General features: G+C 41.3%; 1 protein-coding gene across 2 annotated transcripts; it reads left to right on the plus strand.

Annotated features, from left to right (window-relative positions):
* Positions 1-26,508, plus strand: SRPX2 (sushi repeat containing protein X-linked 2). 2 transcript variants are annotated; one of them, XM_066249045.1, is made up of 11 exons: positions 1-288; positions 1,928-2,145; positions 7,630-7,710; positions 17,038-17,229; positions 19,262-19,438; positions 19,738-19,864; positions 20,000-20,121; positions 21,417-21,596; positions 21,945-22,078; positions 24,507-24,628; positions 25,719-26,508. In XM_066249045.1, the coding sequence occupies exons 2-11, from the start codon at positions 2,064-2,066 to the stop codon at positions 25,897-25,899; spliced, it is 1,398 nt and encodes a 465-aa protein (XP_066105142.1). In that variant the 5' UTR covers positions 1-288; positions 1,928-2,063; the 3' UTR covers positions 25,900-26,508. The 2 variants fall into 2 exon arrangements, with proteins under 2 accessions (XP_066105142.1, XP_066105143.1); XM_066249046.1 differs by lacking the exon at positions 1,928-2,145.
* The last annotated feature ends 36 nt before the right edge of the window (positions 26,509-26,544 follow it).

Here is a 26,544-nt window from a genome sequence, read left to right on the forward strand (position 1 = left end):
CCAAGTTCGTCTAATCCTTGTGTTCCTTCTCCCCAACCTCTTTCAGACCCTTCTCTGAGGGAGAAACAGCTATAGCTTGGGGGCTAATATAGCTTTAAGGAAACTTTTGGCAGATGCTGATGTCCTAACATCTGGGCAGTTTTAACAGAATCCCAGAGGCCCGGACAGACAAGGAGCCACTCGTTCTAGGAATGTTAAAGTAGAAGTTTTTTCAACTGATGAGAGAAGCAGAGAGGAAGGAAAAAGAGAACAAGGAGAGAAAAAGAGAACACAAAACCCATAAAACAGGTAAGATCTTAAACCCTCTATACTACACTATTCCTACTTCACAACCATTGAAGGTAAAAAGATCTATGACTTGGGAAACCTGGCTAGGGGTGAAGGGGGAGAAAGAAATTATTTTATGAAATTGTATCATATGCTGCTTTTCATTTGAGCTGTGACCTGGCTGCGGACACAGGGTCCCACCACCTTCCTAGTGCTCAGCAGAGGGATGGCTGACTCCAGTGAGTCAAGGTTTCAATCTGAAATTGTGGAGGGGGTGGGCAGGGACATGGTCCCAGTCTCAAAGCACTGGGTCTGGAAAGTCCTCGTTCCTGAACCAAGGAATTGGACTGAGGCTGCCTGTGGGAGGCAGGTTCAGTGATTAGTTCATCTAGCTGCTCATTTTTCTGAATTGCTCTTTAAACTCTTCTTTCTCATTCTTTTGTTCCCTTTTTCTGCTTTTACCTCTTTCCTTCAGCTCCGGCACATTACTTTTCTTTTTGTCTTCCTTCTCACATCTTTCTATATTTCTTTTTTTTTTGCCTCCCTCACTTGTTCTCACTTTTTCTCTATCCTGCTTCTTTTCCAGTGTCTAGACAAAGTCCGAAGTCAAGTAGCAATAAGTTGAAAAATGAATGTGCCATTCTTGACCTTTTCATGTCCCTTGGGGTCTCTGGCCAGAATCTGCCATCTCTTTGTTTCTCCATTTCGGGCACTGACTCCTCCTGTAAGCATGGCATTTCATTGAAAGTATGAGTGAATATTGCTTGCTGAAAAGTCCAGTGGCCAGTTTATACCAATAGGCAGCAGTTTTCATACTGTCATTTATTAGGTATTTGCCTACTGGGAACCACAAAACTTTAATCCCTTTTGAGTGAGGACAGGACAGGAAATGAGAGGGCAGTTAGAGCTTGTTCACCCTCTCCTCACGTACCTCAGCCTTCTTGCTGGCTTAACAGAGGGTAAACTAGAAGGTTAGGCTGGACTAAAAAACCAGAAGCCACTACCCAACCACTAAGTTTTAAAAACCAAAGCTAAGAATATAGCCAGAGTATAGTTACTAAGGATAGGAGACATCCAGTGCTGTCCAATAAAAAGTTGGTAATAATGACTAATATATATTGATTGTTTCCCTATGTGCCAAGCTATAATCTATTCTATAAAATAGATACTGTAATTCTTATTTTATTGATAAAGAAACTGAGGCTCAGAGAAGTTAAGGAGTTTGCCTAAGGCCCCATATTTAATAGAGACAGAATTGGATACATATTCAGATCTGTATAACCACAGTGTTCAAGTTTAATCCGTACAGGCTAATGCTTTCCCAGATTAGTAGTTAGGAAATACCAGTTAAATGGATGAAACCATCAACTGGTAGCCTTTAGATCACATGATTTTATCTTGATTAAATATGACTTTATGTTGATCTTTCCTGGTGTTGGTACCTCGGTGTCCCTCTCTATACCTTGGACAATGGAACATTGTGTCTGATCTCACCAGGGCCAACTGAGAATTAACTGTTTTACATCCTATTTCTTCTGGGAATAAAAAACCCATAAATAAGAAATAGAGTCTTGTTATTCTATAAAGTGGATGATTCTTTCAAAAAGGGGATGATATAACAGGCATTCATTAATTTTAAAATCTCTCTTCTTCCTTGCAGATCCCACATTTCTGCTTCCTCACACTTTTGAAAGTTCATTGATGGCTGATTTATGAAAGTTGTTTTCCTTTGTCCTGGTACTTTCGGCCACCTACTTCTATTCTTGTCTCCCTAATAATCCCTAACCCTTAAAAGGATGGCTGTTCAAATAACCCAAAGAGGAGCACTCTCTCTGCTGCTCTTCCTTGCTCCAGCAGTGACACCAACATGGTATGCAGGTAAGTTTTAGGAGCTGTGGCCCATTATTTCCAGAGAGGGCAGGACTGAGACCAAGTCTTGAAGAAAGGAAGTGTTAGATTGCAATGAGAGACACTTAAATTAGGTACCAGGAAGGACTATTCTCAGTAACAAAGATGGTTAAGCATTACAAAAGGCTACCAAGGAAGGATTTTGAGTCAAACTAACAAGATAATTTGAAAACAGGCTATACCAACTAAAAATGAGAAAGTTGGATCACATGGCTTTTGAGGCCATTGTCTCATCTACTTCGGCACTTAGCATTCTCCCTTCCTCCCTCTCTTTATCTCTCCCTCTCTCTTTCCCTCCTTCTCTCTCTCTCACCCATAGACCTTAATTTATAGGATGAGGTTTTTATAGCCCCTTCCTACCAAAGGTGTTAATGACAATACAGATCACATTCTCTCAAACAGAAATACCCTAGCTTTTTCTGGCTTGTTAGTTCATAAGGGATGGAGAGTTCTGTCTTCCTGAATGTTTCATACTTTGCCCCTAGAGACACAGGGAGCTGAAGAGAACAGATTCAGTGAGGAGAGGGAAAAGGGGAGGGGGAGAAATGATGGAAAGATAATGAGGGGGCAGACAGAGGTTTTAGATGGGGCCCAGCTGGCATTCCAAGTACTAAGAATATTCTGTGGCCTGCAGTGTCTACCCTCACGGGGACTGGATGTTGGGGGGAGTAAGGGAAGGAGACAGGCCCAACCAGTGGAATTGGGAAAACATCCAGAGATGAGTAAATAACAAACTACTTCCATCACAGCCACAGTAATTGCAGCTAAAATTTTCCACATGCCATGGGCTCTTGGTGGAGGCCTTTGGCAATAACTCTGTTTGTCTGGAACAGCTGTATGAAGCTTTCAAACAAATATGCAAACTTCTTTCCCTCTTTGGCTTAACTTGGCTTTGTAGGGGGTGAAGCACAAGGCCTGACATTGAGATGAAGAAATGCAAGTCAAGCCCTTGGCAGAGTGTACACTGTTTGAGGTTAAAGGAGCCATCCTCTCCAACCTTCCCAAACTTCAGTTCAAGCGCTTAAGGCCAAAATCCATCCAAAGACCATAGGACTTAGGGAGTGAAGATTAGATGGCTGAAAGCCCAATATTGAACACCTGTAAGAAACCTCATGGAATACAAAGGCCTTTACCTTTTGCAGGATAGAAGCCTGAACTATGAAATCTTGAGAAAAGGAGAGTTTTATTTTAAAATGTAGATTCACCTAATGTACTCTAAGGGCTGTTTACAAAGGTGGCACTCTTACTTTATAAGAATTACTAAGGTCACCACTCTTTTTACAGAGCCCAGGCTGCAAGATCTCTGACAGCCGTGCAAACCCACTCGGTCTGCCCTATTCACTTCTTAGGAGGCTACATGATGAAAGAAATCTGGAAATAGTTCAATAATCCTCCCCCAACATTGCTAGCTCAGCTGTCTGAGCTTGCTCCATTGATCTGTTCATTCATTTGCTATACAGTGTGTCTGTAAAGTCATGGTGCACTTTGACCGGTCACAGGAAAACAACAAAAGACGATAGAAATGTGAAATCTGCACCAAATAAAAGGAAAACTCTCTCAATTTCATACCTATTCAGTACAGTTCGATGTGGGCTCATGCACAGATTTTTTTAGGGCTCCTTAGGTAGCTATCCCGTATAGCCTCTACAGACTCATCATTGACTGATGGCCTACCAGAACAGGGTTTCTCCACCAAACTGCCAGTTTCCTTCAAATGTTTATCCCACCCAGTAATGTAATTCCTATGTGGTGGCATTTAGTTATAAACGCGCCGATATTCACGTTGCACTTTGGTCACAGATTCTAATTTAGCGAGCCACAGAACACACTGAACTTTCCTCTATACTGTCCACATCTCGACTGGCATGGCCGTGGGCTGCTCCGCTGTATACACGGTGTTACGTCATCATCTGTGCATGCACACATGCTGCCACATCATCCTACAGAAACTGGGAGGGTTTTCCTTTTATTTGGTGCAGATTTTAAATCATCTTCTGTTGCTTTCCTGTCACCGGTCAAAAATGCACCATGACTTTACAGACACACTGTATATATTGACCATTTCTATCCAGCACTGTTTCATTCCCAGCTATAGCTTTGTTCCCAAGTGGGAGAGGCACAAGGAAAGCCAAGTGTGGAGTCAGAGATAATTAGTAAAAGGACCCAGGAATAATCAGCAATGGTTGGGAAGGGTTAAGAATATAAACAATGCAGACTTTTCCTGGATGTGGACTTTTTCTGGACTCCTCCTCCTTGTGATAGCTCCTAACGGACTGAACTGGGGTTGGGTTGCATTCGCAGGGATCTGGAATGGTGTTGCTGCCAACTTGGACTTGGTGAACATGTTAAGGACACTACTCTTTTATGGATTCTTGTTGTATTGGCCAAGAGTTTGCTTAAAGGCCTTAATCACTGTAAAATATATATAGAGAGAGAAGACTGGATAAAGAAGATGTGGCACATTTGGGGGAGGGGTATACAGCACAATCAAATGTCAAAATAATCTAGAGATATTTTCTCTCAACATATGTACCCTGATTTATCAATGTCACTGCATTAAATTTAATAAAAAAAAAGAAGATGTGGCACATATACACTAAAGTATACTACTCAGCCATAAGAAATGATGACATCGGATCATTTACAACAAAATGGTGGGATCTTGATAACATTATACGGAGTGAAATAAGTAAATGAGAAAAAACCAAAAAATAAAAAAAGAATATAAATAATGCAAACAGTGGGTTAAAGGTGTATATTCAGTTATCTGTGCCATTCAGGAAGTCAGACCATGTTTGCTATTATAAGCCAAGCATTAATGTGGATCTGAAAATAGTCTCAACTGTCAGTTACATTTCTAACCATACCTTCATGAAGAGCAGTGCTTAGAAGTTCTGACTATACTATGGAAGTTGGAGGAACCCAGCATCAGACCTCACAGTAACCGCTGAGGAATGCTGCCCAAACCTTTCTCCCAGGGCTAAAGAGGGACAAGTAGATACAATGTGGAAAGGGTACCCCTATACTTTCTTTATCTCATTTAAGTATCCTAATATTTTAATAAAATACCCAGAGACAGTCTGAGAAGGGAAATGGGAAGGTTTAAAGTAGTAATGTGGCTTAAGCCCATTCCCATCACAAAGCGAACTTGGCACTGGTGCAGCTACCTCTGCACCCTGATGGAGACTGTAATTATCTGGCTGAGTCGTTCCCTCAGCTTTTCCACATCCTCTGTAATTCTAGAATGATGTAAAATGCTTGGTGGCTTTAAATCCCACCCACACAAAGTAAAAAATTTGGATTGCAAAGAAAAGATTTTGGATTTTTAGCCCTGCTGGACATTGTCCAAAGTTCTCCCCTACTGCCACCTTTTTTTTTTTTTTTTTGTATTTTTCTGAAGTGAAAAGCAGGGAGGCAGAGAGACAGACTCCCATATGTGCCCAACCGGGATCCACCCAGCATGCCCACTGGGGGGCGATGCTCTGCCCATCTGGGGCTTTGCTCTGTTGCAACCAGAGCCATTTTAGCGCCTGAGGCAGAGGCCATGGAGCCATCCTCAGTGTCCGGGCCAACTTTGCTCCTATGGAGCCTTGGCTGCAGGAGGGGAAGAGAGAGATAGAGAGAAAGGAGAGGGGGGAAGGGTGGAGAAGCAGATGGGCGCTTCTCCTGTGTGCCCTGGCTGGGAATCATCCCCTACTGCCATCATTAGTGGAGTGTCTGAGTTTAATATTGAGTGGGTCTAACAGCCCTGGGACGGAATGTTCACTTTACTCCTTGCTAGCTGGGAGACTTGGGCTTCTCCACTCCTAGAAGCCTATTTCCTCATCTATACTTTAGAGAGAAATAAAGATGTTGACCTCACTGAGATGTTAGGATGACATAATGAGATAACACATGTAACAAGCTGAACACAGAAATTGTGCTGATGTTAGCAGTCGTTATTGGTGTTGTTGTTGTTGTTATTGTTGTTGTTATCTAGCCATAGGTCTCTGTCATGCCTATTTGCTCTTCTGGTAAACAGAGGCTTGCTCTCTGCTGGCCATTTCTTCACAACCAAGCTCTACAAATCAAACACATCTGGCCTCCTGTTTACAGGAGCTGTAAAGCTCTGAGGCTAATGCTAAACTGAAACAGCTGACAAGAATTCTGCCCTCCACAAAGAAACCTCCCATATGGGAAAAGAGAGAGCAAACCTGAGGGAGATAAGGGAAGCCAGAAGAACTGAAATGGGAAAACAGAAAAAGTCAAGGGAAAGAGAAAAAATAAAGTCTTTCCTCTGGAATGAGAGTAAACCAACAAGGACATGATTTCATAAGGCAAACTTTCAATTTGATTCATTCCTGTCTGTAGGGAACAGAGGAGCTTCATCCTCTAGCCCTTTGCTCCACCCTTTAGTGTAGGGGCCCTAGGCTTTTTTCCAGAGAGGAGGCAGACATGCTTGTGGTCTGAGTGTTTACACAGGAGAAAGGGCTCCAGCACTAAAACCCAGCCCTGTCCTGGAAGTGAGGAACTGTCTTCTAACTCCAGCACGGCTGGCTGTTTAATTCCTGTGCGTGCATTAGGGCTCAGGGAGGCTGAAAGGAGGACTTCCTGAAACTTCATTCCGGAAAGGACCAAGTTGTATTCCAATTAGTTTGTGTTCATGACTGATTTCCTGCCGTCTGGTGGAACACTCTGTTTAGTTTTCCAGACATTTGCAGACCTGCCTGCAGGTCTGGGCCACTTAACGGAATAGCAGTAGATTGGGAATGTTCTCTAGCTCATCAACTCCCTGATAGAGCTCCTGCTGGTTAGAGGAACCGGAAACTTCTCCAGAGGACTCTCTGTTTGTTTTTCCTTCAAACCAGGACAAACCACTCAGGAAGTGAAACTATTTTCTTTTCCCCTTGCCTTTTGAGCACTCTTTGCCGTGGCATGCCACCCTTAGCAATCGCAAACAGGTGACACAAGGCTGGTTCCCTGTGGGCAGGTGGGATTTTGAGGAATCGTTTCCTTCAGAGGACTGTGAGCAGGCTTGTCACTAGTGGGAAGACTGTTTACCCAGGCTCTATTTTTCCCTCCTACCTGGGACAGCTGTCTAACCTCAGAGCTTGGTCATCAGCAGCTCACCAAGACTTGTGTCTTGCATTAAAGAAATGGGTCGTTTATAGTCTAGATTGGTGGGATTGGCAGATAGTCAAGAAGGTTGTTTTCTTTTTTGAATGGAGGCTTCTAGTGCTACCAATTCCCCTCACCCCACCTCACAAGCTCCCCCTTTATGCATCTGAGGTGTTCAGGTTTGCTCACAATAGTTCTGCTGATTTACAAGGCAGAACTTCCCCCACTGAATATCCACCCGACTTATCACCCATGGAGTGCCATGGTCTCAGGAAGAAACCAAATTGAAAGGAGGAAAGATTGTTAAGGATTTCAGTGAGAAGTCAGTATGTCATCTTGATGTCTTATTTATTGTAGGTTCTGGCTACTATCCAGATGAAAGCTACAATGAAGTTTATGCTGAAGAAGTCCCACAGGTTCCTGCCCTAGACTACCGAGGTAATCCCCACTGCTTCTCAGGCTCAGGAAGGGTCTCTTCTGGACTAAGGCCTAGGCCCTCCCTGAACTATCCTCATTCAACTTGGCTCATATGTGCCAAAACTGAAGTTCAAGGAATCAGGGGCTGTGATTTCCAATCATGAACTTAGTTACTGACTTGCTGTGTGATTTCACCTCTCTAGCACTAAGGTTGCCCAACTATTGTTAACCATTAAGTATTAATTGAGTACCTCCTGTGAGCCTAATCCTGTGCAATATGAGCCTGTGGATGATACAAAAACTGGGGACCCCCAAGGAGGTTACATTCTGCTGGATGAGGGATTAGTGAGGGGACAATAAAATTAGCACATGTAGAGCAAGTTAAGTATGAAACTATGTGGTAGCAGTAAATGCAATTGGAGTTAAGAAAAAGAAGTCAGGGAAAGGGTCGTGAAATATAACGTTTAGAGTATATCTTGAATGATGGGTGGATTTTGAGAACTGGAAAGGGGAAGGGAAGACTTTCAGAAAAGCAGATGGCTACAGAGGTAAGAACAAATCTCTTAGAGGAAGGAGCTAGGAAGAAACCGTCTGACTGGAAAAGATGGGGTGTGTAGGAAGTAGTAGAAAATAAGGTTGAGGCCCTGGCCAGTTGCCTCAGTGGTAGAGCGTTGGCCCAGCATGAGGACGTCCTGGCTTCGATTCCCTGTCGGGGCACACAGGAGAGGTGCCCATCTGCTTCTCTACCCTTCCCCATCTTGCTTCTCCCTCTCTTCCCCTCCTGCAGCCATAGCTCTATTAGAGCAAGTTGGCCCCAGGCACTGAGGATGGTTCCATAGCCTTGGCCTCAGGCACTGAGAAGAGCTCAGTTGCTGAGAAACAGAGCAATGCCCCAGATGGGCAGAGCATCGCTCCCTAGTGGGCTTGCTGGGTGGGTCACATTTGGGGCACATGCGGGAGTCTGTCTCTGCCTCTCCTCCTGTCACTGAATAAAATTCAGTAAAAAAGAAAGAAAGAAAGAAAGAAAGAAAGAAAGAAAGAAAGAAAGAAAGAAAGAAAGAAGGAAAGAAAGAAGAAAGAAAGAAAGAAAGAAAGAGAAAAGAAAAGAAAAGAAAAGAAAAGAAAAGAAAAGAAAAGAAAAGAAAAGAAAAGAAAAGAAAAGAAAAGAAAAGAAAAGAAAAGAAAAGAAAAGAAGGTTGAATATAAAGAGTGAGACCAAATTAGGAAAAGATCATGATCTACAGACACTTCTAAGGAACAGTAGGGGGACTCTCTGTGAAGCATACTGAATAGCTATTCTTATACTAGAAGGAAAGTTAAACCAGGTGATATCTAATATCCCTTACATTTTTATGATTATTTGTTTCTATGCTTTGCAAGCCATACAGAAGGGTTTAGCTGTTGTGCTCTGAGTTATAAGGAGCCAGCATATGTGTTTACTTACGCATGAGAGTAAAATGGTAAATGGTAATTTCAGAATATTAACTTCATTATTGTGTACAGAAAGTAGGGGTTCAGGACATGTAGAGCCTGGGTCAGGGAGACTCTCCAGGTATCAGTAACAGTAATTTTGGTTAGAGATGACTCAGGGTAGTGGCAAAGAAATGGAGAGTAAGGACAACTCCCAGAGATGTTTCAAAGAAAGAGATGGCAAAACTTGGTTCAGCTTTGATGTAGCAGAGGCTAAGAAACAAAAGGATGTCTGAAGGCATCCCATCTGAATACCTGGGTGAACTGTAAGGTCTTTCTCAGAAAGTTAGGGATAAAAAAGAAAACTGGTCTGGTGAAAATGCCCTATAGTCTATGAGAAGTGAAAAGATGGAGCTTTGTGGGTCATGAGTTTAGATGGATGAGCTGTCTGAAGGAGCAGAGGGCCAAGGTCAGGATCCAAAAAGGGAAAAAGAGACATGACCAGCCATGTAGAAAGAAATCAAGATAATATCTATTATATTACAGAAGCCACAGGAGAACAGAGTTTTAAGGAAGGGGAAGGGATAAGAGATCTATGCTGTCAAATACTGCAGAGACAGACTGAGGGTGTTGTAAACATTCTATTTGGCAAGAAGGTAAATGGTAACCCTTGAGAAAATATGTTCAATCAAGAAATGATAAGAACTTTTGGCTTCAATATGCTTCTCTCTGATATATGCTACCTATCTTCTTCTCACTGCCAAATGGTCCATACCTACTCCCTCTGTATCACACTAATTCCTAAACTCCATATAGTCTGTTTCCACATATCTCTATGCTTAAACAACATGCTTTAAGGATCACAATTCTATCCCAAAGCCCAAATCCTATGGCTCTTTTTTGAGCTTCAGCCTCCCCAGTCTCTCAGCAGCAGGGAGCATGTCTCTCTCTTCTCAGTTCCCCTTCTTTGTGTTCCATGACACTCCACTATTCTGATCATAGTTGAAGCCAAGAAGGGAGATGGGCTCTCTAGTAGTGACAAAAGAGAGAATGAAGCATGGATCTGAACTTTGGGCAGCCCTGGCCTCTCTCCTGAGCTCCTGGACTACAATTTCCAACTGTTGCTGGACACTTCCATTTGGAGATCATCTAAAACCAAATTCTTTCATCTTCACTGAAAAACTATCTACCAGATGACCTTCCCACTTTTGATAATGGTACCATCATTCTCTTAAAATTACCTCAAAGGGGCCCTGGCTGGGTGGCTTAGTAAAGAAAGCATCATTCTAGCAAACCGAGGTTGGGGGTTCAGTCCTCAGCCAGGGCACCTATGAGAAGCAATCAGTGAGTACACAACTAAATGGAGCAACTAAGTGGAACAGCAAGTTGATGCCTCTCTCTCTCTCTCTCTCTCTCTCTCTCTCTCTCTTCCCCCCCCCTCTCTCTCTCAATCAATGGGAAAAATGTTTAATTAAAGAAACATCAATTGCATATTAACTAGCCCCCTTTAATAGCCCTCTTTTCTCATCACCTCTCAGTAGTCATCCACCAAGAAATGTAAATTCTTTATTGATCCACGGATTAAAACTTTTATTATGTCACACATGGGTAATGTCAGTTGCTTCCTAACTGGAGTCTCTGGTTCATGTTTTTCCCCTTCAAATCTATTGGGCCACTGTGACCATTTCTGACAGAACTTAGCCTCAGTCTAGCTGTCCGACCTGGCAACACATTTACCCTTCTTCTCACATGAAAACATGAAATTATTGCTTCCACCAGCTTAGTAGAACTGTGTTCTTTTCCATGACTGCTTTAGTCCACACTGAGCTTTTCCTCATCCATTCATTATTTTATTCATTTATTCAGTAAATATTCATTGAGACCTACTATGCACCTCTTCTGAAATAAGTATTTACTGTCTGGACCACTCATTTGACATTCATTATACACTGCCTCATTGGTTTACTTTTTATTACTTTTAACAAAATAGTTACCTATTTAACAGAAGGAAACATGTATGATACACCCTCAGAAGTATGTAAAATTTAAATCTCAAAACATGTTTACTGGCTGGTTGGCATCCTGGGAGCAGAAGCCAGATTATAGGAGACTGTAAATGGGATAAGTGAATAGAATAAAGCAACAGATACAGAAAGTACTTTCAAGAGGTCTGGCAATTCTGTGATTAATACTAACCTACCTCATTGGTTATTTTAAAATTTGTATAATACCCCTTAGAAAAGTATAAGCCATATGGCAGTCTTTTGGCCTTGGGATCAAGTGCCTCCTGGCTTTTTTTGGGATTACTCTCAGGGCATAAAACTAATTGAGTGATGGGGGGGGGGTAGCTGGGAAAGTACAGCCTGAGGTCCCAGCCTCCCTTGTGAAGTCTTTGTGACTTCATAATCCCAACTTTATGACTGTAGTGTTTAAGAGACTTTCTGCAGTTTGGGGATGGTGTCTCTAGGTGTTGTTGCTTGAAGCAGGATCAGTCGGTGGCTCAAACCCAGACACTGATTTCAGGAATATCATTCCTAGGGCAAGATGTAGTTTACATACATAATTTCACTTCATTCTCAAAACAGCTCTATGAAACGGATTTGTTATCCTCATTTTACAGATCAGGAAACTAAGTTCAGGGAAGTTAAATTTAGAGAGTCACAGAGCTCAGAGGTGGCAGAGCAGGAATTTAAACCTAAATCTGCCTGACTCCAAAACCATGGTCATTCTATTTCTTTCATCAAAGATGTAACCCAGTGTTTTAAGAAAGATTTTTTTAAGAAAAATTAACCAGCAGCCCTGGCCGGTTGGCTCAGCGGTAGAGCGTCGGCCTGGCGTGCGGGGGACCCGGGTTCGATTCCCGGACAGGGCACATAGGAGAAGCACCCATTTGCTTCTCCACCCCCACCCCCCTCCTTCCTCTCTGTCTCTCTCTTCCCCTCCCGCAACCAAGGCTCCATTGGAGCAAAGATGGCCCGGGCGCTGGGGATGGCTCCTTGGCCTCTGCCCCAGGCGCTAGAGTGGCTCTGGTCGCGGCAGAGCGACGCCCCGGAGGGGCAGAGCATCGCCCCCTGGTGGGCAGAGCATCGCCCCTGGTGGGCGTGCCGGGTGGATCTCGGTCTGGTGCATGCGGGAGTCTGTCTGACTGTCTCACCCCGTTTCCAGCTTCAGACAAATACAAAAAAATTAAAAAATTTAAAAATTTAAAAAAAAAAAGAAAAATTAACCAGTAAAAAACCAATTATAATTCTACTGCCAATGTAGCTTGGTGCCATTTTCATTCATCTTGAAATTTCTTTCATTCCCCTATCCTAACTCCTAGCTTGGAGTCATAATTCCTTCTCTGAGGTCTGTCCTCAGTGCTCTGGGCTGTCACTTTCCTTGAGGATTGTTTCAGCCCTGGGCAAGCTGGTAACTCTGCCAGGGTTATCTGAAGATAATCAGAGAGAAGGCCCTTTTAACCCTGTTGTAAGCACTTTGTTTCCTTTATAATCACTGAAAAGTGATAGGTTACTGGCTACACATATCAGAGGCCTGAGTTCAAGCCAGCTCCTCCACCTTCCAGCTCTTTGACCTCAGACAAACACCTTTAGATGCCAGTCACTGTGATATATATTTTAAAGATGTTATTTAAGTAAATTGCATGCTTGTAGTGATATGGGAATATCTATAAAACACATGAAGTTTATTTTTTAAAAAAGCATTGGTGGGAACAATGGGCATAATATGCTACTCTAAATGTTACAAAAAGAGGGAAAAATAAGAATCTATAGAAAGATTTGCTTTATATATATAAACTATTAACAGTGGTTCTTTATGGGGGAACCAAGTAGCTAGCAGTATATGTTGGAATAGGATGGACAAGAGACTACTGTGTAACATTTTCTACTTTTTGGATTTTGAACCATATATTTATATCACCTATTCAAAAATGTAAATGTATATTTAAAATAGCAACCTAGGCCTGACCTGTGGTGACACAGTGGATAAAGCGTCGACCTGGAATGCTGAGGTCGCTGGTTCAAATCCCTGGGCTTGCCTGGTCAAGGCAAATATGGGAGTTGATACTTCCTGCTCCTCCCCCTGTTCTTTCTCTATCTCTCCCTCTCTCTCTCTCCCCCCTCTCTCTCTCTCCCCCCTCTCTCTCTAATAAAAATGAATAAATAAAAAAATCTAAAAAAGTAAATAAATAAAAAATTAAAAAAATAAAATAGCAACCTAACATGCTACAGTGGCAGATATTGTGATCAGAAAAAAATGTGGGTTTCAGAGCCATACAAAGCTTGGGTTCAAATCTCTGCCGCTTGCTTGCTAGAACATGGGTAAGTTATTTCCTCGCCAGGAAGATTGGGATAAACATCTTCCTACTGCACAGGGATGTTGAAAGAACTATTTGAGATGATAGATTTGAAAACGAAAATATAAAGCATGGTGCCTAGCACAAAGTAACTGCTACCAGTCTGAATGCCCAAAAAAGAAGTGAGGTCAGTCTTGAATGACTTGTTCTTGAGGCCACCTGAGGATCAGCGCTTCTCTTCCTAACTGCTCATAAGCCTGTGCTTAAATATTCTAAACTACTATGCTGTCAGTGCTGTCAGTCTCACTAGGCTGCGGTTCCCAGAGGCTTCCTCCTTCTTCCTTCTGGGGATCTAATGTTCAGCACGGTCATTATAGTTGATAATACTGTATGTATAGTGCCAGGTGGTTATTGGACTTTTCAGGGGCTATTAGACACATCATTAAATAAATTAAATAAATGTCTATCCCCTATGCTGTACGCCTGAAATTATTATAGAATAATATTGAATGTTAACTGTAATTGAAGGAATATCATGTTATACACCTTAAATATATAGTTTTGTTTGTCAATTATCCCTCAATAAATCTGGGGAAAAAGAAAATTGTGACAATGTTTTTGTTCTTTTCCAGCTTCCCAACATATTTTCTTTATACCAGGACTCTTCTGGGCCAAGAAATTTGAACTTATTTACAATAGCTAGGCCTTCTCTACTGTCTCAGTATTTATCCTTAGTTGTATATTTCCTCTTACTATGTTTGTCTGTTCTATCTATTCCAATCTGATGTGTATTTTCCTTAACAGAATGTAGAAGAGAAATAAGACAGGAGTGATTAGAGATTCTAGCCTGCCATATAAAGTCTTTGTGATATGTGTTGTGATCTCATAATCAACAGCTCTGTAACTGTAGTGCTTTGCACTTTGTGTAATTTGCAGATGGTGTCTCCAAATGGCAGCCTTGTGTCACAACCACAGATTCAAAATAATGCTGAAAGCCACAAGGGTATTGTTGCTGGAAGGACAGTTTTCTAACTGTCATCAGTTTTCATTCTCAAGCTGCCTTCAAGCAGAGGCTCCAGCCTTTCTTTATTCCTTTAACTCCTGATACACTTTTTTTTTCAAAGTCCCCTTGTTTTTGTTCCTTAGAATTTGAGAACTCAGTGAGCTCCCACGGGGTGTTAGCTTTCCCAACCTCAGACTAACAGATCTGTGTCTTCTGTGTATGCATCCTTGGACAGGTAGTCCTCTGCTTGTTTATAAGCATCCCTTTAAAATCTGAATGCACTGAGGAGTCATTTCTATTGTGTATAAAATGAGGTGACTTCATGATACTTTTATGATTTAATGGCTCTATTAGTCTTTGTGCTCAGTACTGAACTGGGATTGGACTATCAGTTTAAAGCAATCTTCTTTGATATTGCATTCCTTTTCTCATTCTAGCTTCCATCTTTGTATGATGTTTAAAAAATATTTTAAATGTACTTACTGTGAAATTCACTCTTTTTGGTGCAGAGCTGAGTGAGTTTTGACGTATGCATAGTTATGTAACCACCACTACAGTACCAAACATCTCCATCACATCAATAACTTTGAGGTTATCCTGAACCTCTACCCCTGATCTCTGGAAACCATTGATCTGGCCCTATATTTTTGCCATATCAGAATGTTATATAAATGAAATCCTGCAGTACACAGCTTTTTGAGTCTGCCTTGTTTCACTTCACAAACTGCATTGAGGATTCATCCATGTTGTTGCACGTATCAGCACGTCCTACTTTTCTATGGATAAAAAACAGTTTAACCATTCACCCACAGGACTTGTGAATTGGTGCTAGCTTTGGCAATTATAATTATACTAGAGATACTTTAAACATTTGCATACAGGATTTTTTATGAATGCAGGTTTTTATTTCACTTAGGTAAATACCTAAAGTGGAATTGCAGAGTTGAATGGCAACTGTATGTTTACTTTTATAAGAAACTACCAAAAATATTTTCCAAAGTGGCTTGTCTCACTTTGAATGCCCCCCAGGAATGTATGAGTTCCAGTTTCTGTCCAGCCTCACCAGCACTTGGTTTTTCCAGGTTTTTTTTTTTTAATTTCTACATCCTGATAAGTATAAAGTAGTATTTTGTTGTGGTTTTAATTTGAATTTCTCTAGTGACTTATAATACTGAATGTCTTTTCCTGTACTTATTTGCCATGAGTATATCATCTTCAGGGCTATGTCTGTTCAGGACTTTTGTTCATGTTCTAACTGAATTGTTTGCTTTCTTTTTACTGTTGAGTTTTGAGAGGTCTTTATATATTCTAGATCAGTGGTCCCCAACCTTTTTTGGGCCACAGACCAGTTTAATGTCAGAAAATATTTTCATGGACCGGCCTTTAGGGTGGGACAGATAACTGTATCACGTGACCGAGACTAGCGTCAAGAGTGAGTCTTAGATGGATGTAACAGAGGGAATCTGGTCATTTTTAAAAAATAAAACATCGTTCAGACTTAAATATAAATAAAACAGAAATAATGCAAGTTATTTATTCTTTCTGTGCATACCAGTACCAAATGGCCCATGGGCCGGTACCGGTCCGCGGCCCGGGAGTTGGGGACCACTGTTCTAGATACCAGTCCTTAGGTGGGTGTGTGGTTTGCAGATATTTTCTCTCAGTTTGTAGTTTGTCTTTTATATATTAACAGTACTTTTCGCAGAACCAAAGTTTTTAATTTTGACAAGGTTAAATTTATCAATTTTTTTTTTTATTAATTGTGCTTTTGGTGTCATATCAAAGACCTCTTAGCTCGACATCCTAGAGATTTTATCCTATTTCTTAAATACATTTTTATAATTTTACTTTTTTACATTTAAATCCATGGCTCATTTTGAATTCATTTTTATATAAGGTGTGAGACTTAGGGTGAGCTTCTTCTCTTCTTCCTCCTCCTCTTCTTATTATTCTTCTCCTTCCTCCTTCTTCCTTCTCTCCTTCTCCTTCTCCTCCACCTTCTTCTTCTTCTTCTTCTTCCTCTTCTTCTTCTTCTTCTTCTTCTTCTTCTTCTTCTTCTTCTTCTTCTTCTTCTTCTCCTCCTCCTCCTCCTCCTCCTCCTCCTCCTCCTCCTCCTCCTCCTCCTTCTTCTTCTTCTTCTTCTTCTTCTTCTTCTTCTTCTTCTTCTTCTTCTTCTTCCTCTTCTTCTTCTTCTTCTTCTTCTTCTTCTTCTTCTTCTTCTTCTTCTTCTTCTTCTTCTCCTTCTTCTTCTTCTTCTTCTTCTTCTTTTCCTCCTCCCCCTCCTCCTCCTCCTCCTCCTCCTTCTTCTTCTTCTCCTCCTCCTCCTCCTCCTCCTCCTCCTCCCCCTCCTCCTCCTCCTCCTCCTCCTCCTCCTTCTTCTTCTCCTGCTTCTTCTGCTTCTCCTTCCCCTTCCCCTTCTCCTTCTTCTTCCCTATGGAAGTTCAGTTGCTTCAGCAACAACTGTGTCCAAATGGCTATCTTTTCTCCATTTAATTGCTTTTGCATCTTTGTAAAAAAAATCATTTTGACATATTTGTGTGAATCTTGGCTCTTTTTTCTGTTCCATTGTGTCTGTCCTTTCACCAATACACTGTCTTAATTACTGTACTTCTAGCTTACTTTTCTTCTATTGCTACAGTCCCCCGATGGTGTTATACATTAAATATCCAAGATGGAGAAGCCACATGCTACTCACCAAGGGGAGGGAATTACTACAGCAGCCTGGGCACTCGTTGTGAGATCTCCTGTGACCGGGGCTTTCGACTGATTGGACAAAGGTCGGTGCAATGCCTGCGAAGCCGCCGCTGGTCTGGAACTGCCTATTGCAGGCGTAAGTGGTGTGTGTAAAGATGCTGACGTGTGTATGTGAGAGAGGCTAGCCAGCCAACCAGCTACTGCGGGTGTTTGCCTGGAGGTGTTACTCTGCCTTGTAAAGTGCAAATTGAGAATTTTCCACAAGTGCCCAAAATGACCTTTCTTCATCCTAACATTCTAGCTCATTTCCTTTTTCTGTGGTTATTGCCCAAGTAATATGAGCATTTAAGTAGCAACCAGCTCTTCTGGCTTGGGCAACCAATGAGTGTATGTAAGACCTGGGCCTAGGGCCTAATGTGAACCTGGGCCTTCTTCCAGAGCTCTCAAAGATGAGTGATCTCAGATGCCTTTCTGCTTGTGACAAACTGCTATACTTCCTGGCCTAAGACCTTATAAGGCCTTGACAGTGAAGTTATGAGTCTTTATTTTCTTCAGAAAGTAATAAAGAATCCTTAGGCTAGAATTTGGGGGTGACACCTTCCAAATGATGTCCTCCTTGGTGTCCAAATCCCTATCTCTTATTCAAACTCTACAGCCTACCGTTTTTTAGTAACTGATGTCATTTGTAGAGCATCCCTGAGTGAAGGGCCCTGTGTTGGTTTCTTCAGGAGCTTACTCAATTCCTCAGTCACCCCCAGGCAGCTTATAGACTAATGCGATAGAAACACAAATGTGTGTTCATGAATGCAGTGTGACCTGACACAGAGAGCTAAGCATTCAGAGAGAAATTGTGTTGGAAAGAAAAGATGCTGTGGAGGAGAGGAAAAGCTTGATACACAAAAATAGGGAAGCTACTATACCCTCTAAATGACTGTAATTAATTTGTTTTAGGCCTTAGATCCCATTGTTTTCAAAATAAATTTGAATTGACCTCATAAAATTTTAAAAAATATGTCTATAAATGAACATAAAACCGTTGAAAAAACTGGAGATTTACATATTTCCAGGTTCCTAGAATGAGTTGATTACTATATTTGAACATTGAATCTGGCTTTGCCTTTCCACATAAGAGACAAACAGGTAATCACTTTGGATGTATCATTTTCACTGTCATATAATACTAAGGAAACGAATTCATCTGAAAAGACAAACCTTATTTCTTGGCCCAGATTTAAAGGAGGTAATTTCTGCATGAAGGACTAGAAAATATAAAAGGCAATAATCTTCATGTCTGGTTTGACCAAGAAGCAAAATAAACATCACTTATAGAATCTTTATGCAAAGCTGCAATAGTTGAACTTATGCAGGGTTAAAACTTAGACAAGATAAAGGAATATGGCTTGCCCACTTCCTTCAAGTATCAGGTATCTCAAACTAGACTTTGGTGAGCACAAGCTCACAATCAATTCATGGCATCAGTCTCCACTTCTGGCACATGGGGTATCTAAAGTGCATGGATTCCTCTCAAATCAAGTACCACCAAAGTTGGCCCTCCAGATGCTGGCCTGATTGGTATTCTCACCTGGACAAAGGGCCAGCCTTCTTTCACATGTGAACCTCAGCTGAGGAGTACTTGTGGCAACACCAAATTTATACTCAAAAAGGAGCTTTGCATTTGCTCAAAGATATCTAACATTTGAGGAACAAGAGATGAAAACTAATAGCAGCTGAGACCCAAAATTAGTCGAGAGGTTAAAATGCATCGTCCATTTTAATATTCACAAAAGTTCTATGAAGTATCCACATTTTAGTGGTAAAAACACTGAGACTCAAAGAGATGAGTTAATTTGCTCAAGTCAGAGAGCTTGTAAGAGGTGGAGCTGGGATCTAAACTCAGGTGTGATTCTCAAGGCCATGTACATGTTAGACAAGTAATTTACTTATGTTAGAACCCCCCCCCAGCACTACTGTGCCTTATAATATAAAAACAAAAAGGCAATTAGGATAAAAAAAAGCAATTAGGCACAAAAATGTATGGGAAGTTTGGGGTAGGGTTTTCTGTATTTCATGATATCTCTGATGTGGCTCTCCCTATGCTAGATGCCCAGGCATCCCCTCCAGATAGTCCCACAGGCCACTGAGCTTGCTACCTGGTTTTTTTTTCTTAGAAATGAGATGCCATGCATTGCCATTCATTACGAGTGGCACCTACACCTGCACAAATGGAGTGCTTCTTGATTCCCGTTGTGACTACAGCTGTTCCAGTGGCTACCACCTGGAAGGTGACCGCAGTAGAATCTGCATGGAAGATGGGCAGTGGAGTGGAGGCGAGCCTGTATGTGTAGGTAAATGTTGGTCACTCCCAGTTGTGCTGCTACAAAAAGTCACCCTGCTATTGTGTCCACAAAAGATGTGGAATCCTTACTGCCAAAGGCATCCCTGCTTGCTATGAGAGTGGTACTCTGAGCAATGCTTAAAAAGTGATTGCTTTCTCTGCAGCTGGGACTTCTCTCTCAGGTTCATTGAGTATCTTGGATAGTGAGTGCATCTTTTACCTACCCAGTGATGTAGTATTGCTTCTATGGGTTCCCTCCAGGGAAGGCTGGGGGCCCACAAGGCAGCACCTGATTTCTGACCTTGGCAGACATAGATCCCCCCAAGATCCGTTGTCCCCACTCACGTGAGAAGATGGCAGAACCAGAGAAACTGACTGCTCGAGTATACTGGGACCCACCTTTGGTGAAAGATTCTGCTGATGGGGCCATCACCAGGTGAGTAACAGATGCCCCTATGCCTCTCAACAACTTGACCCAGGCTCTCTGGCTGATGCTACAAGGATGATGTGCCCCAATCCCTGATTCTAAGGGTCTTTTTCCTCAGTGATTCTTTCACTCTGTCCCATGTAGGGTGATACTTCGGGGCCCTGAGCCTGGTTCTCACTTTCCTGAAGGAGAGCATGTGATTCGTTACACTGCCTATGACCGAGCCTACAACCGGGCCAGTTGCAAGTTCATTGTGAAAGTACAAGGTCAGAAAGAAGCCTCCTATCTCCACATTGTTCATTATTCCTGCTCTGCCCAGATGCTCACCACAACCCTCTCCTCTCTATGTCTGAGATATACAACTTATTTAGATTGGGAGAGGGAAAAAAATGTTCACTAAAAAGGGTCACCCAGGAAACCTGCATGGCATTGTGCTCATACATGTTTCAGAGACCCTGACTCCCCAACAGGATTTTCTCATGCACTTCATTCTAGATAAAATTCACCAAGGTACTCTGTATTTATTTCTTTTCTTGACCTTTTAATCACAAATTTAATCAACCTTCATTCTCAGTTTTTTCCCTCAGCTGAAATCTGTAGTGTTGCCTGCCTGATCCTTCCTCTTTGTTTAGTGTTGTATTGTTTTGTTTTGCTTTTTTCACTATAAATATAATTCACTTTTGAACACTTGGGAAATAAAGAAATATACAAAAGAAAAAATCTATTATCCTATCATCCAGAGGCAATTGTTGTCAATCTTTTGCTATTTTTTTCTAGTTTTATTATCTACACATGCTTTAAATATATATATAAAATATATATTTGAGATCATACCGTCTATTCAATCTTAGATCACCCTTTTTAACTTTTCATTATAACACAAATAATTTTCCCATGTTCTTTAAAAATTCTTCAGAAATAGTTTTAATGACACCATAATAATCTACTTCTAAGAATATATTTTGCTTAACTCTTCTCCAAATAATGGATATATAAGTCTCCTCCTCTTTATTTTTAATATTAAAAGTAATTTTATAAGGTGATCATCTTTATTTAAGGTGTCCACAAAGTCTGAAAACAAAAAATGCAATATTTATTTTACAGATTAATAAAATCTTTTGAGGACATATACACACTTAGCTGCACTTTCAGATTTTATGAACACCTTTGTCTACATTTCAGATTTAGTGCCTTAAGAAAAGAAAATTCTGGTTCTATCCCTGGCCATTGGAAACATGAAGTCATTCATTCTGATGGTCCTAGTTCTGATTTAGGAAACCCAGCATCGGCACCCTCTTAATCTTTTTTCTCTAATAAAGATACCATTGCCATCCTGTGGTGGCACAGCAGATAAAGCATCGGCCTGGAATGCTGGGGTCATCAGTTCAAAACCCCAGGCTTGCCTAGTCAAGGCGCATATGGGAATTGATGCTTCCTGCTCCTCCCCTTCTCGCTTTCTAAAAATGAATAAACAAAAAAAATCTAAGAAATAAATAAATAACACTACAGACATTAAAAAAGAGAGATACCATAGCCCTTAACTTGAACTCCTCCCTGACAGTGAGACGCTGCCCAACTCTGAAAGCACCACAGCATGGCTACCTCACCTGCAGTTCAGTGGGGGACAACTATGGTGCTACCTGTGAATACCACTGTGATGGAGGTTATGAGCGCCAAGGGACTTCCTCCCGGGTCTGCCAGTCCAGCCGCCAGTGGTCAGGATCACCACCCACCTGTGTTCGTGAGTGAAACCAGGGAATGGGGAGAATGGATATATTGATCAGGGCTACTTTGGAGGATCTACACTGTGCATGGCACAGGGGTTAAATAGTAATGTATATGATGTGGGAATGGGGGGAGGGGTTCTAAGATGTGTTTATTTTAAGGGCCAGTGTTTTCCTTCAGAATACTCTTACTCCAAGGCAAAGTGTTTTAAATCTCCAAGTGTTCCTTCAGGGTTTGCCACAAGGAAAGGGAGAAACAACCATAGAGGCTTAACCTGAAAGATTGGAAGTTCCCAAGGTGGTGTGACCCATGCTGGGATGGAAGAGACGTTCATACTTTAACTGGCCATCTGCTTCTGGCCTAGCTATGAAGATTAATGTCAATGTCAACTCAGCTGCTGGACTTCTGGATCAGTTCTATGAAAAACAACGCCTCCTCATCATCTCAGCTCCTGATCCCTCCAACCGATATTACAAAATGCAGCTCTCTATGCTACAGGTGAGACCCACTCCCCTTATTAGAGTTTAGCACCTTTATATACCCCCTAACCCCAGCCCATTACTCCCTTACCTTTTCCAAATCAAAGAGTTGTTCTTTCTGCAACACAAACCCTACTTTCTCAAACTCTTTGTGGATAACATTTGATCAGTTTTACTCTAGACAAATTTAGCATATTTTTTAAACTTCTATGTTTTTGGACACAGACAACAGTGTGGTGATTAGCCAGAGGTAGGGGAGAAGTGGGGGAGAGTGTATGGGAAATAAATGATGATGGACGAAGACTTGACTTGAGATGGTGTCCCACACAATACAGTGTAGAGATGGCATGTTGTAGAATTGTGCACCTGAAACTTGTACAATTTTGTTAGCCAGTCTCACACCAACAAATTCAATAAAAAGGAAAAAACTGCTGTAATTTTACTAAAAAGAGAGAGAGGACACTGAAATAATGGGTGTGACTTGCAAGAGGCTTGATGAAGGAGGGGAAAGAAAGCATGGCAGAGAACACTGTAACAAGACTTGTAAAATAGGTGTGATCAATGTAAATGTTGGGGTTAAATTATGTTTATGTTTTCAAGGATTAATAACATTAACAAATACTTAAATGGTAAATGTTACATAAGTATATGCTTTACACATATTTATTTAATTCTCAAAATAACACTTAAGAGATAGGTACTATTACTATTCCCATTTTAGGGTAAAGAAACAGAGGCATAAAGAGGTTAAAGATTTGCCCAAAATTACTAGCTAATAAGTGACTGATCCAGGACTGAACCCAAGCAGTCTGATTCCAGGATCTGTGCTTTTAACCTCTACTTGTGGAAAAGTATTGTGATATTTCAAAGTAAAATAAGGGTGCTGCATGGTGATTTTTAATGCACTACAAGATACCTAGCCAAAGCCACTTGTGGAGAAGGAAAGGTGGGATAGCACAGAATAGATATGACTACTGAGACTTATCAAAAAACTAGACTAGATTCTTGAAGACAACTCAAGGTATCATGACAAGACAAAGAGAACCAGCTCTGAGGAGCTGCAAAGGAGACTGGATATCCAGGTTGTTTAAAAAATAAAAATAAATAAAAAGCTATTTAAGAGTTTCTAAAGGTTGAGTTTACAAGTTGCCAAGTTAATATTCAGAGGCCCATGATGGAAGCATCTTTATCAAAAACATAACCTTGAGTATTTAGACCAAAAAGGACTTTGTTCCACCAGTGACCCCCATAAAAATAAACAAATAGATAAATAGATAGATAGGTAGGTAGATAGATAATAAAAATGCAAACAAAGGCAATAACTTAGCTTGAACAGAAGGCAAGAACAAGAACTAGAGCCAGCCAAGAGGACAGTGACTCTGATGGTCAGGACTAGAGGAGTAGCCCACATATTAGATAAGGGATTGGGCATCAGAGAGTGTTCAGTGAGGTTTTAAACCTCAGCTCAGGTAACTAGCTCAGAGATAACCCTACAGGACAATGCAGGACAAAGAGCCAGGGAAGGATTACACAGCATCCTGCATAGTGTGAGGAACACAACAAAAGTTAATGAAAAGAACACTAGCACTATTTTGAAGAGATCCTGGAGACAGAGATTGTAGCCTAATGGGTAAGGAGCACACACTTGGATAGGCAGTGGCAGCCCTAAGTTTAAATCTTGTCTCAGCACTTTATTGCCAAGCAAATTTGGGCAAGTTATATTTCCTCTACAGAATAATACTACCTGCTTTGCTGAGGGTATTTGAAGATTAAATTAGATTATGCCTGCAAAGCATTAGGTATTCAGTAAATAATAGTCATTATTATCATATCACAATAGCTCTCTATTAAGGACCTATGTAGCTCCCAATTGTAATGTAAGTAAATCCTAGCTATATAATGTACAGCATGGTGACTATAGTTAATAATACTGTATTATATATTTGAAAGTTGCTAAGAGAGTAGATCTTAACAGTTCTCATTAAGACAAAAAAAATTATAATTATATATGGTGGTGGATGTTAACTAGAATTATCGTAGTGATCATTTCATAATATATACAAATATTGAATGATTATGTTATGTACCTGAAATTAATGTTATATGTCAATTAGTATCTCAATTTAAAGAAGAATCTACATAATTTAAAACCTATGTAAAACCAAGCAAGTAGAGTTTATCTTCCTGCAGTTCATAAATTGCATTTCTCTTTTCTACCTCACACATTATAACCAGTTTCATACACTTCATTAGAATAAAAGGAAACACTGTTAGGGCAAGTACATCAGGAATGACAGACGGAAGAGGTTGTAGACCCTATCATGTGACGGATGAGAGAAGGCTTTCCTTTCCCACACTGTCTCAAAATAATCCCAGGAAGAATCAGCTAAATAGTCTTAGCTTTGAGTCTGAGAGCCTATTCCACAAAACGTTCTCTCCTCTTCCAGCAATCCACCTGTGGACTGGACCTGAGGCACGTGACCATTATCGAGCTGGTGGGGCAGCCACCTCATGAAGTGGGGCGCATCAAGGAGCAACAGCTGTTAGCCAACATCATCGAGGAGCTCAGGTCCAGGCTGGAGGTCCACAGGGAAGGAGTGGGTAGAAATCCTAGGTGAAACACTGATAACAGGAAGATTATGGGAGAATCAGCTACACTACTCTCTTGGGGCACTACTTGTGTTTGAACTCTTTGGGTACATTAGTTAAGACCAGAGAATGGCAGGACATCAGAATCAAATTGGGGGTTGGCTCAAAATACAGATGGCCAGGCCCCATTCCAATGTCAACTCAGCTGCTGGGCTTTTAAAAAAAAAAAATAAGGCACTTCACATGACTCTGAAGTAGAGATAGGGCTGAGACACAGACTCAAACATGACTCAAATAGTCTTCTGATCTTGTTGCCTCATGACCTCATCTCTTTGCATTTAACCTCTATGAGGTAGTAAAATATGAATCATACCTATCTGCCCCTGGGGGAAGAACAGAGTATAGGTGACGGGTAGTAGAAATAAACTTTTCTCATTCTCTATTCATTATAACGCTTCCAATGCTTTCACATATACTCAGAGCCAATAAAGCCATCACTACTCTGCTTTAGATACTCTCTACCTGCCTCTAGGTCTCATCTCAGTAGGGACAGAAAGATTCAGTCCCAGGTAGGGGAGAGACTGAGAAGCATTCCAAAGAAGGAGACTGTGGACTTGCAGCTACAGATAGACAGCTACAGATTGAAAAGTTGACCAGGTAATATTGATCGACCTCAGAACTTCCATATATGGTTGTGCAGATACACTCAGCTCAACTCTAAAAAACACCAGTCATATCATAGTGTATGTGACTGGTACTCCCAAGAGTTATTCCATGCAGCCTGCAGAGTTATATGGGGTAGCCCTGCATAAGGGGGCCTATGAAGGAAGCACAGCCTGGTAATTATGTAGCTTCTCCATCTGGGATGAGGAAGGAACAACTTAGGAAAGCTAAACATACAAGGGCAGTAGTCTAGGGTGTGAGGTGAGAAAAACAAAGTGGCTTGAGATAGATAGATAGTGGGGAAGGAACTAGTCCATCGGTAGAGTTGTGAAAGGTCAGAGAGTAGTGGAGCCTAGTGGAATGGCACCGACACAAGATCTCACACCTACCTGGGCTCCTCTCTTTAGGCAATTCCAGCGCCTCACTCGCTCCTACTTCAACATGGTGTTGATTGACAAACAGGGGATTGACCGGGAACGCTATGTGGAACCTGTCGCCCCAGAGGAAATCTTCACATTCATTGATGACTACCTACTGAGTAATCAGGAGCTGACCCAGCGCCGGGAACAAAGGGATGTATGCGAGTGAACTTGAGCCAGGGCATGGTTGAGGTCAAGGGGAAAGTTTCCCTAGTTGGCAAAAACTGGGGCCTAATAGAAGGAGGAAATGGTTTCCCACAATTCTAGGGATAGGACTCTGAGGTAAGTGAGGTTCACCAATTTCTAGGCAGCTTTTTAGGACTATGTAATTGTTCCCCTAAGCAAGTCTCTGCTTGAGGTCGCACTGGAGGAGCATAAGAAGCTAGGTAGGGACTAAGGAGAGGTGCTGGGAAGTGGGTTGGTTGTAAAATGTCTTCCTTTCCTAACCTGGGCCTCTCCCAGGTCTCCAAAGTCTCCCAGATAAGTAAATTCTAAATTCATTTCTAACTGCCTGATTTTTTGTTTTTGTTTGTTTCTTGACATTAGTCAGCAATACATAATATTGTATGGCTATTTTATAAGCCATTATTCTTTGTGACTCCTTGCTATATTTGGCGATTATCAAATATACATAAACATTTCAATTAGAACTTTGGAACAAGTTTGAGGCTGTGCTGCAACACGTTATAACATGTTTTTTAAAGGACTGCCTGAATTCAATGGACTGCCAGGTTTGAAGAGGAAACCTGGTGAGACCAGACAACCTGCAATCAGGATAAAAATGAGAGGCTTTATTTTCACATGGCATAGTTAG

The sequence above is a fragment of the Saccopteryx bilineata genome, chromosome X (genome assembly GCF_036850765.1).
Source record: "Saccopteryx bilineata isolate mSacBil1 chromosome X, mSacBil1_pri_phased_curated, whole genome shotgun sequence".
In the NCBI taxonomy this organism is placed as follows: Eukaryota; Metazoa; Chordata; class Mammalia; order Chiroptera; family Emballonuridae; genus Saccopteryx; species Saccopteryx bilineata.